Source organism: Lactuca saligna, chromosome 3 (genome assembly GCF_052625555.1).
Source record: "Lactuca saligna cultivar CGN05327 chromosome 3, ASM5262555v1, whole genome shotgun sequence".
Lineage (NCBI taxonomy): Eukaryota > Viridiplantae > Streptophyta > Magnoliopsida > Asterales > Asteraceae > Lactuca > Lactuca saligna.
In genome coordinates this window covers 170,721,200-170,733,456 of record NC_136419.1, presented here as the reverse complement: position 1 = coordinate 170,733,456, position 12,257 = coordinate 170,721,200, and the positions used below count along the sequence as shown (strand labels likewise).

The 12,257-nt window shown below is 30.8% G+C and overlaps 1 protein-coding gene across 1 annotated transcript; it reads left to right on the top strand.

Annotated features, from left to right (window-relative positions):
- Positions 1–3,812: 3,812 nt before the first annotated feature.
- LOC145037464 (S-adenosyl-L-methionine-dependent methyltransferases superfamily protein) lies at positions 3,813–7,689 on the top strand. Its single transcript, XM_078986122.1, has 5 exons — positions 3,813–4,208; positions 5,505–5,647; positions 6,893–7,074; positions 7,184–7,297; positions 7,411–7,689. Exons 1-5 carry the CDS (start codon positions 3,948–3,950, stop codon positions 7,545–7,547), a joined length of 837 nt encoding a protein of 278 aa, XP_078842248.1. The 5' UTR covers positions 3,813–3,947; the 3' UTR covers positions 7,548–7,689.
- The last annotated feature ends 4,568 nt before the right edge of the window (positions 7,690–12,257 follow it).

Here is a 12,257-nt window from a genome sequence, read left to right as displayed (position 1 = left end):
TAAAAGCAATTAGATTTCAAGCACCACAATTAAGAAAAGCACTTTTACAATTATCCAAAAATTGTGGAGATCCAAATATTAAAAGTGAAGCTAAATGTTTAGCTACATATGAACTTGAAAACTATGAATTTTTATTAGGAATGATTATTTGGTATGATGTTTTGTTTGCTATTAACACTGTTAGTAAAAGCTTGCAATCAAGTGATATGTGTAGCGATGATGCTATAGATCAACTAAATGAACTTTTGTGTTTCTTTGAAGAATATAGAGAAAATGGATTTGAAAAGGCTTTAGATTATGCAAAAGAATTGGCTTTAGAAATGAATGTAAAACCTGAATTTCGTGAAAAACGTATCATTCAAAGAAATAGACGATATGATGAAAATGTTGCTAATGAAACTATTAAAACTCTTGTTCAGTTATTTAAAACTGATTACTTTTTATATGTACTAGATAAAGCCATTACTTCACTTAAAAGTAGATTTGAACAATTTAACGAGTTCAAAAATATTTTTGGTTTTCTATTTAGTATAGAAAAATTAAAATCATTTGATGAAAATACTTTAAAAAAACATTGTTTAAATCTTGAAAAATCTTTAAAGCATGATGATAGCTTAGATATTGATGGTTTAGATTTATTTCATGAACTAAAACTTTTAAGATATATTGTACATTTAGAACGTGATACAATTATTAATATACTTAATTACATTAAAAAGTTTAGTTCTTTTCCAAATGCATATGTTGCCTATAGGATTATGTTAACTATTCCTGTAACCGTTGCCTCTGCAGAAAGAAGTTTTTTTAAATTAAAACTGTTAAAAATTTATTTAAGATCTACAATGTCACAAGAAATGTTAAATGTATTAGCTATTTTGTCAATTGAAAAACATTTAGTAAAAGAAATTGATTATGAAAATTTTATTAAAGAACTTGCATCTAAAAAGGCTAGAAAAATTAACTTTATGTCATAAAATATATTAAAAAAAACATATACATAAAAAAATTAACTCCACCATTTGTAAACTTTTTAGTTTATTATTGTCGGTCCCAAACCCGAATAAAGGAGGAGAGTTTATAACATTAAGTATAGTAATATCGAAGGGCCCTAAATTTTTGGTTGCTTAGAGCCCCCAAACTGGTTGAGTCGGCCCTGTATGTATATTCATCAAATATGATTTCATGTGTGCGTTTGTTCATCAAATAGGGATGAACTCAAGAACAAACCCAGATTTTGTGTATGCTTTTTGTTTCTGAGATGATTTTTGGATGTGTTGAAGTGATAGAAAAAGTGTTTGGGTGGAGATGGAGGTAGCAGGCGGTAGTGACGGCGAACTGTGGTCAAAAGGTGGTGGTGGTGGAAGATGTTCTTGAATCTATAAACATGTTCTTGGGTGTTTATCAAACACAAACCTAGAGAGAGAGAGAGGGTGGGCCCAATGTTTATTAATAATAAAACATTAAATTAAATAGAAAAAATATAAAAAATATACAAGAAGGGCATTTTAATCTTTTCAGTTTTTCGAGGGACCAAAACCACAGTCAAATTAGGCCAAAAGGACTAACAATCCAAAAAAAATCATGGTTTGGACTAAAACCCAAAAAAATGCATACCACAAGAATCATTTTTGCAATTTTGTCTTTTAAAATAATAATTTAGGTAAATATAATATTTTGAAGGTTTATATAAGATATAAATGATATTTTAAATTGTATTTATTAGAGGGGTATTATAGTCAATTGATAAAAATAAATATTAAAAATAATTAAAAGATATTAAAAATAAGGATCCGGATAAACACCTTATTTTGAAAGTTTATTAAAAATAAATACTATATAGAGTAAATTATTGAAATGGCCCCTGTGGTGTGATAAATTCTCAGTTTTGGTTTTTAAGTTTAAATTTTGATAATTTACACCCTTATGGTTTGTGAAAATTTCATTGTAGGTCTTTGGTCCATATAAAATGATAAAATTACCTTTTTCTCCCTTTTCCTTTTAATATTATATATATATATATATATATATATATATATATATATATATATATATATATATATAATTATTTTTTATCTTTATTTTAACAGAATTAATATCGATTTTTTATAAAATTATTTTTAATTTTTTAAATCAATCATCTAAATTATATAAAATCTTATTATTATTATTATTATTATTATTATTATTATTATTTGTTTATTTTTTACGTATTTGTTTATCTTTGTTTTTGTGGTTTAAAAACCATTTAATAATTTTGATGTTTTATTTAAATATATTTTTTAATGTTGTTTTTTTGACGCTTTGTTTGTTTAAATTATATAAGGACTTTTTTGACATTTCTTTCGACTAAATAAATTAAAACAATAACCCGAATAACTATGAGTCTTCTAATAAAATTATTTAATATTTGTTTTTTCTCTTTCTTTTAACAACGATATATATATATATATATATATATATATATATATATATATATATATATATATATATATATATATATATATATATATATATATATATATATAGCTTTACTTTTTTTTTCAAAAATAGTGATTCGAAAAACTCTAACTATTTAGGTAATAAATGAAGAAGCACTGACATATAAACGAATGATGTAAACGAAAAATACATAAAACCCTAAAACTAAATAAAAGAACAGACACTAGAATATAAGTAAGGTTGTAAACGAATCAAACGAACACGGACAAATGATTGTTCATGTTCGTTCGTTTAAGTTAGTCGAACAAACAAACAAACAAAAACGTTTAAACGAAGGAGATTTTCTTTTTCATGTTTATTTGTTTAATAAATTACCTTGTTCATGTTTGTTTGTTTATGTTCGTGAACATAATAAACTAACATAAACGAACAAACATAAACGATAAAAAACAAACAAACACAATTGAACATATATGAACATAAACGAACATATAATATGGTAATATAATAAAAAATTGAATATATATAATTATAAATAAATTAAACGAAGGAACATAAATGAACGTAAACGAACATCATAAGCGAAAGTTAATGAACATAAATGAATGAACGACACCATTGTTAATGTTCATTCGTTTAACTAAACGGACGATAATTTTTGTTCATGTTCATTCATTTATTAAATATACAAACAAAAACGAACTTCAGTTCGTTTACAGCCCTACATGTAAGTGAATGATGTAAATAAAAAAACATATAAAAAAACAACATTAACTAATTACATTGGATGAACAAAACTTCAATTTTTTTTTTATTAAAAGATATATTTAAATAAAACATCAAAAATATTAAAAGATTTTTAAACCATAAAAACAAAGATAAATAAATAAAACAATAAATAATAATAATAATAATAATAATAATAGTAATAACAACGATGACGACGACGACATCAATAATAATAATAATATGGTTTTATATAATTTAGATAATTGATTTAAAAAATAAAAATAATTTTATAAATAATCTATATTAATTCTATTAAAATAAAGATAAAGAATAAGTATATATATATATATATATATATATATATATATATATATATATATATATATATATATATATATATATATATATATATATATATATAAAAGAAACAAAAAGGTAATTTGGTTTTTTTAATGGACCAAAGGACCTACAGTGTAATTTTTACAAACCATAAAACTTAATCTATCAAATTTTAAACTTAGAGATTAAAATTGAGAATTCAATCAAACCACAAGGACCGTTTTGTAATTTACTCTATTATATTTAAACAATGTGAAGAAATATGATATTTTAAATTATATTTTATATCAAATTATAAAACTAAAATTAACAGGAGAGGGTGTATACGGTTTTGGAGAGTTTGTTGGAGTGTCAGACTATCTGAGACAGCTGCTTTGAGCCTTTGATGAGTGGTTTGTTCAAGTGTTCTTAAAAGCATAGAAGGCATCCAGCTGAGGTAAATGTCAGGCGCTGAATATGCAGAAGAAGTCGACCCAACGGAAGACGAAGAAGAAGAGGAAGAAACGGTGATAGGGTTAGGATCTTACAAAGGAAAAGTTCGAATGGTGAGAGGAGATCCCTCCGATGAGATGATGTTGCTTTGGGGACTTCAACAGCCCACGTTCTCTAAACCCAATGCTTTCGTCGCCCAGTCTTCTCTCAACCTCTCCCTCGATGCTTGCGGACGTTGTCTCTCCATTTCTCAGTCCCCTTCTTCACTGGTCAGTTGCTCCTGGATCTTGATCTCAATTACAATCTCTTACAGCATTCATATGATTTTATCTATTTGGAAGTATGGATTTGTTCAGAAAATTGAAACAATTCCTGATGGTTCATAAGAATTTAAATATCTTCCCTAACTTTGAAGCTAAAACCCTAGAGCCTAAAACCCTTTATTTGGTCATAACTCATAATACTATGTACCATTCTCTTGATATGTAATTTTGGAGTCAAATGTTATAATTTACCTGTAACTCAAATATTTCGATTCTCACAATAACTACTTGATCTTTTGAGTAGTTTCATTTTGTTTGTACTTTAAGTTTTATTTAGGTTTCAATCCAAATTCCAATTTAATCATGTGTAACAAAAAACCCAATTTCATAAACTTGCAAGTAGCTTGTTTAAAATACCATTAAGGGGCGTTTGATTCTCCAACTTCACGTGGTTTGGCTGGAATCGGAATTAAATTCCATTCCAATCCATTGTTTGGTTGCAAATGAGTGTGGAGTTGAATTCTGTTAATTTTCACAAAACAATTCAGCTGAGGAATGTCAACATTCCATCCTACAACCCTTGGAATTCAATTCCTAACATTTCCTCTTTGTTAAAAGTACTCACATACCCTTTTATCCCCTCTTCTCTCCATCTGTTTTCCCTCTTCTCATTCACAAATTCTATTCCATTTTCTGCCAATCAAATGTGTGATAGAATTCAATTCCTTCATATTTAAAGTCCTTCAGATTCCAGTTTATATGACAGATTCCAATCCTTTGAAAACATTTTGTGAACCAAACACCCCCTTAATGTTTTGACTCCTGAAGTGAACAACTTCTTGTGCATTATAGCATTCTACATTAGTTTCTTTCTATTGCCACATGGTGCTTTCACTTTCATTTTTACTAAGTCTAACTTTAAAAAGTCTACCTAGGGTTTATCATTGTACTTTAATTCTCTTTTCTTATTAAGGCATATGATACTTTGCAAATTCTATCCAACTATAGCATTCAAAATTGCTTTGTATATGGATGACATTGTGATAATTGATCAAATGTACAATGTTGTAATAGGAAGAAATGAAAATAAGATGCTATAGATTATATCATTGTAATAAACAAATCGATCAACATACGTTGCTATTTCTTGCATGCAACCCTATAAATAATGTATTCCTAATAAGCAATGTATAAAATGTAAGTAAGAATTCTATAAAAAAATATAAAATAAATCAAAGTACATTGCTATTTCTTGGATTCATCGGTAACTTTTGTTACACTGATTGGTATATATAATTTCAGGGTGTTCCTGGAGTAACTGGATCAGTTATGTGGGACAGTGGAATTGTTTTAGGGAAATTTTTGGAGAATGCAGTGGAAACAGGATTACTTGTTCTTCAAGGCAAGAAGGTTGTTGAATTAGGTGCAGGATGTGGCTTAGTTGGGTAAGAAATAGCAACATACTTTTGTTCATTTTTTTATTTTTATATTCTTTTGTCTATTATAACATTATACATTGAAAAATGGGTAAATGACACAAAAGACACTATGTTTTCACTTTTTTTCGATTTTGACACTGCATTATTTTTTGTTCTAACATCGCATTTTCCAGTATTGTTCAAATTTTCATCATTTCACTAGGACCCTTTCAGTTTGTCATCAGAGTTGGAAAATACGATGTTAAAATAAAAAATAAATAAATAAATAAAAAGTGAAAACATATTTTCTTTAGAACAAAATTTGGAAAATGCAGTGTCATAATTGAAAAAAGTGAATACATAGTGTCTTTTGTGCCATTTACCCTTGAAAAATCTACCCAAATGTAGTAATTTTTAACTAATTACAATGTCTTAATAAGATTTAGGGTTAATCTCATAAAAGACCTTTAATTTTGTGTTTTTTTTTCCAGATTAAATCTTGACTTTATTTTTTTTTCATGAAAAAGACCTTGCATTAATTTCATTTTTTCCAGTCTGGCCCTTTTAGTCATTTTTCTCCAAAAAAAAGTTGTAAAATGTGAGTGTTTTATCAGGAAAATCTAAAAAGGTTGAGGATTTATTTGGAAACATTTAGAAGGTTGAGGGTTCTTCTCGGAAAAAAAACACAAAGTTAATAGTTTTTTCGGGAAAAATGAAAAAAATATAAGGTCTTTTTCATGAAAAAAATATAGATGACACGATACATTCTTTTTTCTCGAAAAACCTTTAACTTTGTATTTTTTTTTCATTTTTTCCGAAAACGCCCTCAACTTTGTATTTTCCCCCAAAAAAAACCCTCAACCTTAAAAATGCTTCCAAATCAACCCTCAACTTTTTTACTTTTTCTCGAAAAAGCCTCACATTTTACAAATTTTTTGGAAAAAAATGTCCAAAAGGGCCAGATCAGAAAAAATGAAAAACTCCAAGGTCTTTTTCAGGCATTTTTTTAAGGTTTAATCCAGAAAAACCACAAAATATAAGGTCTTTTTTAAAATTAACCTTTTTTACCAATTGCAGTTGCGTTGATTTTTCAAAGTACAATGTCTTAATAAGATTTAACAAAACATTGAATGTATAATCCTATAATCAGATATGCTTTAATAAGAAAAACAATTGAAAATAAAAAATCCTGTAATAGAAACAAACGACAATTGGTTTCAATAATACAATTCCCCTTTTTGAAAGTAAAGTTTTCTCAAATTGTGTTTTCAGATGTATTGCAGCTCTTTTAGGTTCTCAAGTTATTCTCACAGATATGCCAGATAGACTAAGGCTTCTAAAAAAGAATGTTGAAGATAATTTATATGGAGATGTGAGAGGTTATGCTACAGTTAACGAGCTTACATGGGGAGATCATGCTGACTCAGCATTGGTGGAACCTTTACCTGATTTTGGTAACATCTCTTTCCTTACATAACAATCTACAAATTTGATGCCACATAGGATAAGGATACTCACATGTATAACATGTTTGCTGACATGGCTGTTGTTTTATGCATACAGTGATAGGATCAGATGTGATCTATAGTGAAGAAGCAGTAACAGATTTGTTAGACACCCTACTAGAACTCAGTGGGACCCAAACAACAATTATTTTGGCTGGAGAACTTCGAAATGGTAATAACTAATAACATTCTTTCTATTTTCTATCACACTTTGTATTTGTCTATTTGAATTCAGACATTAAAGATATATGAGATTTGAAGCTTTCTTTTTTGGTTGTGTAACAGATGCTATCCTTGAATATTTCATGGAAGTAGCAATGGAAGATTTCATCATTGGGCGTGTTGATCAAGAAGGTTGGCATCCGGATTATAAAAGTCCACGTGTTGCTATGTATGTAATGGTTAAGAAGTTGATGCCATAGTGATGAGTTGTTTTTGATTAGTAACATATAGTGTGTTGTGCTTATTTTTTTTGTTCATGAATTTTGTTTTTCTTTAAGAGATTCAAGAAACCACATATGTTGATCTTTGGTAGTTTGTAGATTATCGGGGGCTTTTTATGCTTGTTTAGATTGTTATAACAGTTTTCTTTTGAGTAGAAATTGCATAGTAAAATTGTAATGTGACACGTTTTACATGACAATGGAGCAAAAATGTCGTATGTAATGGAGAAAGAAGATGTAGAGGAAACCATGGTGAGTATATTTATTCAGCCATTTCAACTAGAGAATTAAATTAATATCACTAGGCTTAGGAATGTTGCAACACAACCCTTTAAATGTGTTAAATTGAGTGTATTATGATAGAATATGGGTTTGTATACAATTGTTTTTTTATTATACACAACAATTTATGCATTATAGAGTTGTACAGTATAATATTTTAAAACATCAATTGTTGTGTATGAAAAAAAATTATTGTGTACAAATATTGCACTCTAAGTACAAGATTAGTAAAATAAACATCAATTGTTGTGTATGAAAAAAAATTATTGCGTACAAATATTGCATTCTAACTACAAGATTAGTTTAGATTTTGGCTGTCGTTCATATTTTTAAAGTTAGAGATTTTTAGGAAATAAGATTGCACTGTGTGCGATGTAGCATAATTGTGGAAATGATTACAATGGTTGAATTAGTTTCGATATAAGATAATAATATGATATTTTAGGGTATCAAGCTCAAAATCACATACTTTTTGTTAAATTTGCATGGATTTGAACGACCCTACTACTTCATATTTGATGCATGGGAAAATTATTTTATAATGATATGGAATAATAGATTTTGAGACCGACATTATCTCGTGTGAGCTAAATTTCGTATTGTGACATGTTTTCGAACTAGTGGAGACGACCATACTTCGCAACGAGTTTATTATCTATACTTTGAGTACCATTTATGTAATGCTCTCTTCAAGAAAACCATTTTTGTAATTTCGTTAATAAATCAGGACCATTGCTATACATATTTCTTACAAAGAAACCATTTCTATAATGTCATCATTGCACAAGTACCATTTGTGGAATATTGCTATTACATAAGGACCATTTCTATAATAATGTTCCTGAAACTGTAATTATTGAAATTTAAAACTACATGACCATATCTATAGTTATTGAAATAAAAAACTATAACACCAAAATTGTAATTAATACAAATTAAAAACTATAGGGACTGAAAGTCTGAAACTATAGTTATTTAAAATAAACTACAAGGACCAAAACTGTTACAAACTATAGGGATTGAAATTCAAATTTTGGTCTCAGCACTTTACCAAAAGTGAAACTAGGCCGTTTTTTTTAAGCGCGGATGGTCCAAAAGTGAAACTTTGATGCATAATTGCTCCTTTGAAAATTAGAAAAAACTATTTTGCCTTCTTGATTTTTTTTTTTCATTTTTTTATATACTTAAATATGTTTGTAATTAAAAAAAATAAACCCCTAATAACCTACCCCACCCACCCATTTCTCTTTTAATATACCAACTTCAAAATTTTCTCTCTTTTCTTTCCTGCTGGACCATTGCCTTCGCCAATGCTGACCATCTTTCACCAAATCCGCTTATGTTCAAATTCACTATCACCTACCTCCGTCTAGATCCATTATTGTCCGCATTTGTTCACTTCCCTCCAGATCCACCACCATCGTCCACCTCCTCCGTCAAACTAATCAATAAAAATCGATGAACACACTCTTTCTCCTTGAGCAAATGATGACGGTGGGTTAGTCCTTTGATCTAGAATCTTGAACAGAGGTGGAGAGAAAGGTTCATATCAGATAGTGTGTTTCTTCTCCAATGAACTCGACATTGGATAATGCTAGGGTTCCAACATTAGACAACCGTGTTCTCGAGTTACAACATCAGAATTCCATATCCAGATTCAGTGACGACTCATTAAAGTTCAAGAGGTGGCGGTGGTTCCAAATCCATGAACGGTGGTGCCACTCCTCCTCGATGGAATCAGTGAAGGTCGTTAGAGTAGGTAATAACTTTGGTAGTTCCTATAGATTTGTAACAACGTAAATTTTAAACCAATTTTTTTTTTCAATTTAAAAACACCTTTGTCTCAATAATAAAATCAAAAAATGTGAGAATGTCATCAGTGGAGGCCCTTCTGTCCCACAACTCGGGTGGAGCCTCCAACCTTAACTCAATAAGTTCATAACAATAAGCATAAACCACAAAGACAAAATTCAGAGTACCACAATACACAGATAAGCACATAAGACATCTCAGTCACACAAAGATACCACTCATGGTAAGTATAGTGAGAAGACTCACCTCGTAAGCTAGCAAGTAAAAGTATCGTACTCGGAAATCTCGAACTAGCCTCCGCCTAACACATACGATAATTATCTCTAATTAATACTCTACTCATACTCAATACACCAAAGGTTGTTCTCTATTTCTCTCTAACTCTTGGAATGGGTAAAAGACCATTTTACCCCTCTATGGTCTCCATTACTCATGCTGACCAAACCCTAAAGTCAACATAAGTCAAACTCGAGTCAACAGTCTAGGTTTGACCTGACTCGCTGGGTGCACTCATGTGACTCGCCGAGTCCACTCATTCCTCAGAAGTCTCGTGAAGGTCCAGCTCGTCGAGTTAACCCTTAACTCGCCGAGCTATAGCATTGCCAGCTCATCAGGACAAACCCTAACTGACTTGTCGAGTCGGCTCATGGAATTGGTGAGTCCATTCAGAGCCATGTAAAAAACAGACGATTTCAAGGCAGAAAACCCTCTCACACTCTAGATCTAAGCTCTCAAGGCTCACTTATCACGTAAATCCACAAGCTTTACAATCATGCATGACACTTATGGCTTGAAATGCCAAGAACATGCTCTATTAAGGGTTTTTCACTCAAGGCTCTATTATGGCTGAATAAAGCATGGACCTTTGGACTCTAGGGACCTCACAGGGTCCAAATCTGATGTCCAAATCTCTATATGTGCTTAATACACCCAAAGTCCCAAAATAAGATAGAAAAGAATCCCTAAACTCCAATAATATGAGATCTACCTAAACCAATGGGAAAGGTACAAACTTTATACCTTTTACTGAAGCTCTTGGATGAATAGCAACTAGGGGTGTTGAACGGGTAATTTTTTCGGGTTTCGGGTAATTCGGGTCGGGTAATTCGGGTTTTTCATGTTAGAAAAATTACCCGTTACCCTACCCAAACTAAATTCGGGTAATTCGGGTTTGGGTAATTCGGGTATCGGGTCGGGTTTGGGTAATTCGGGTATTACCCGAAATATATGATTTTTTTTTTTTGAATTTCACCTAAAAATAAATTTAATGAAATAAATACGTCGTGCTTTATTAGTCTTGTTTATATAAACAAACGAGACATAAACAAAGTTACTCAAGCTTTGAACATTGAGATTTTCTACTCAATAATACATGAGATATCAATTATTTTTTTAACGACTTAATATAATCTAATAAGATGTTAAAAAAACAAATACCTAAAGATCTTAATTTAAAAGTTTAAAATGTTTAAGATAAATGTAGTCCTAAGTTTTGTCAAGTTCTAAAGTTTCGTCAAAATAATGAGTTTGTTAGTTGTAATAAAAACTATAATATAGAAAACAGTTAAGTTTTAAAGAACGTGATGATATATAAAAATTACTTTTAATATTGTTAGTGTCGTATTGTCATAATAAATATATTTATGTTTTATAATAATGATATTAGTTTAAGCGTGATCAAATACCTATTATATAGTACAAGCTCTACAAAAAAAAATGAATTTTTAAAATAATTTGGGTAATTCGGGTATACCCGAAACCCAAAAAATGTACCCTTTACCCGACCCGAAAAAAAATCGGGTAACCCGATTACCCGGAAAAATTTACCCGATACCCGATACCCGAAAAAATCGGGCGGGTAATTCGGGTATCGGGTATTTTCGACAGGGCTAATAGCCTCCTCTCGTTCCTTGCTTGAAATCCTTCTCTTCTCTTTCAAAAATGCACCAAGATACTCAATATAAGCTCACACACTCTCTCAATTAGCTCAAAGGGCAATTAGGGTTTCTCTTAGTGAAGGCAAGCAACTGATGAGCCGCAATGAGGCTATAAGTTCCCTTAAATAGGCCCTAAACCCAGGGATTTAGGGTTTTTCTTCACATCGTCTACTCGTCGAGTCGACTCTCGGACTCGTCGAGTAGATCATTAATCCACGTGGCATATCGCGACCCTACTCGACGAGTTGTAGCACCAACTCGTTGAGTTGCTCAATAGTCCTCCAAATAAATAAATAAACAATATAACTAGAAGCACGGGTGTTACAATTCTCCCCCACTAGAATCAGACTTCGCCCTCGAAGTCATGCTCTGGAAATAACTCTGGGTACTACTCTCGCATCTCGGATTCCGGCTCCCAAGTCAACTCGGACCCTCTCCGATGTTTCCATTGGACCTGAACCAGGGGCACCTCTTTGTTCCTCAGAACCTTCACCTTTCGATCCAAGATCGCAATTGACCTCTCAGTATAATTCAGACTCGCATCCACTTGAATGTCCTCTAATGCCACCACCGTTATCTCATCGGCTACACACTTCCTCAGCTGAGACACGTGGAAGGTGTTATGGATCTGACTCAGCTCTGCCGGTAGCTCCAGCCG

What these genes read in the sequence shown, in the direction of transcription:
- LOC145037464 (XM_078986122.1), top strand. Translation starts at nt 3,948, where the DNA reads ATGTCAGGCGCTGAATATGCAGAAGAAGTCGACCCAACGGAAGACGAA. An exon ending in CTCAGTCCCCTTCTTCACTG is followed by an intron (nt 4,209 to 5,504) that starts GTCAGTTGCTCC and finishes ATATAATTTCAG; the next exon opens with GGTGTTCCTGGAGTAACTGG. An exon ending in GCAGGATGTGGCTTAGTTGG is followed by an intron (nt 5,648 to 6,892) that starts GTAAGAAATAGC and finishes TTGTGTTTTCAG; the next exon opens with ATGTATTGCAGCTCTTTTAG.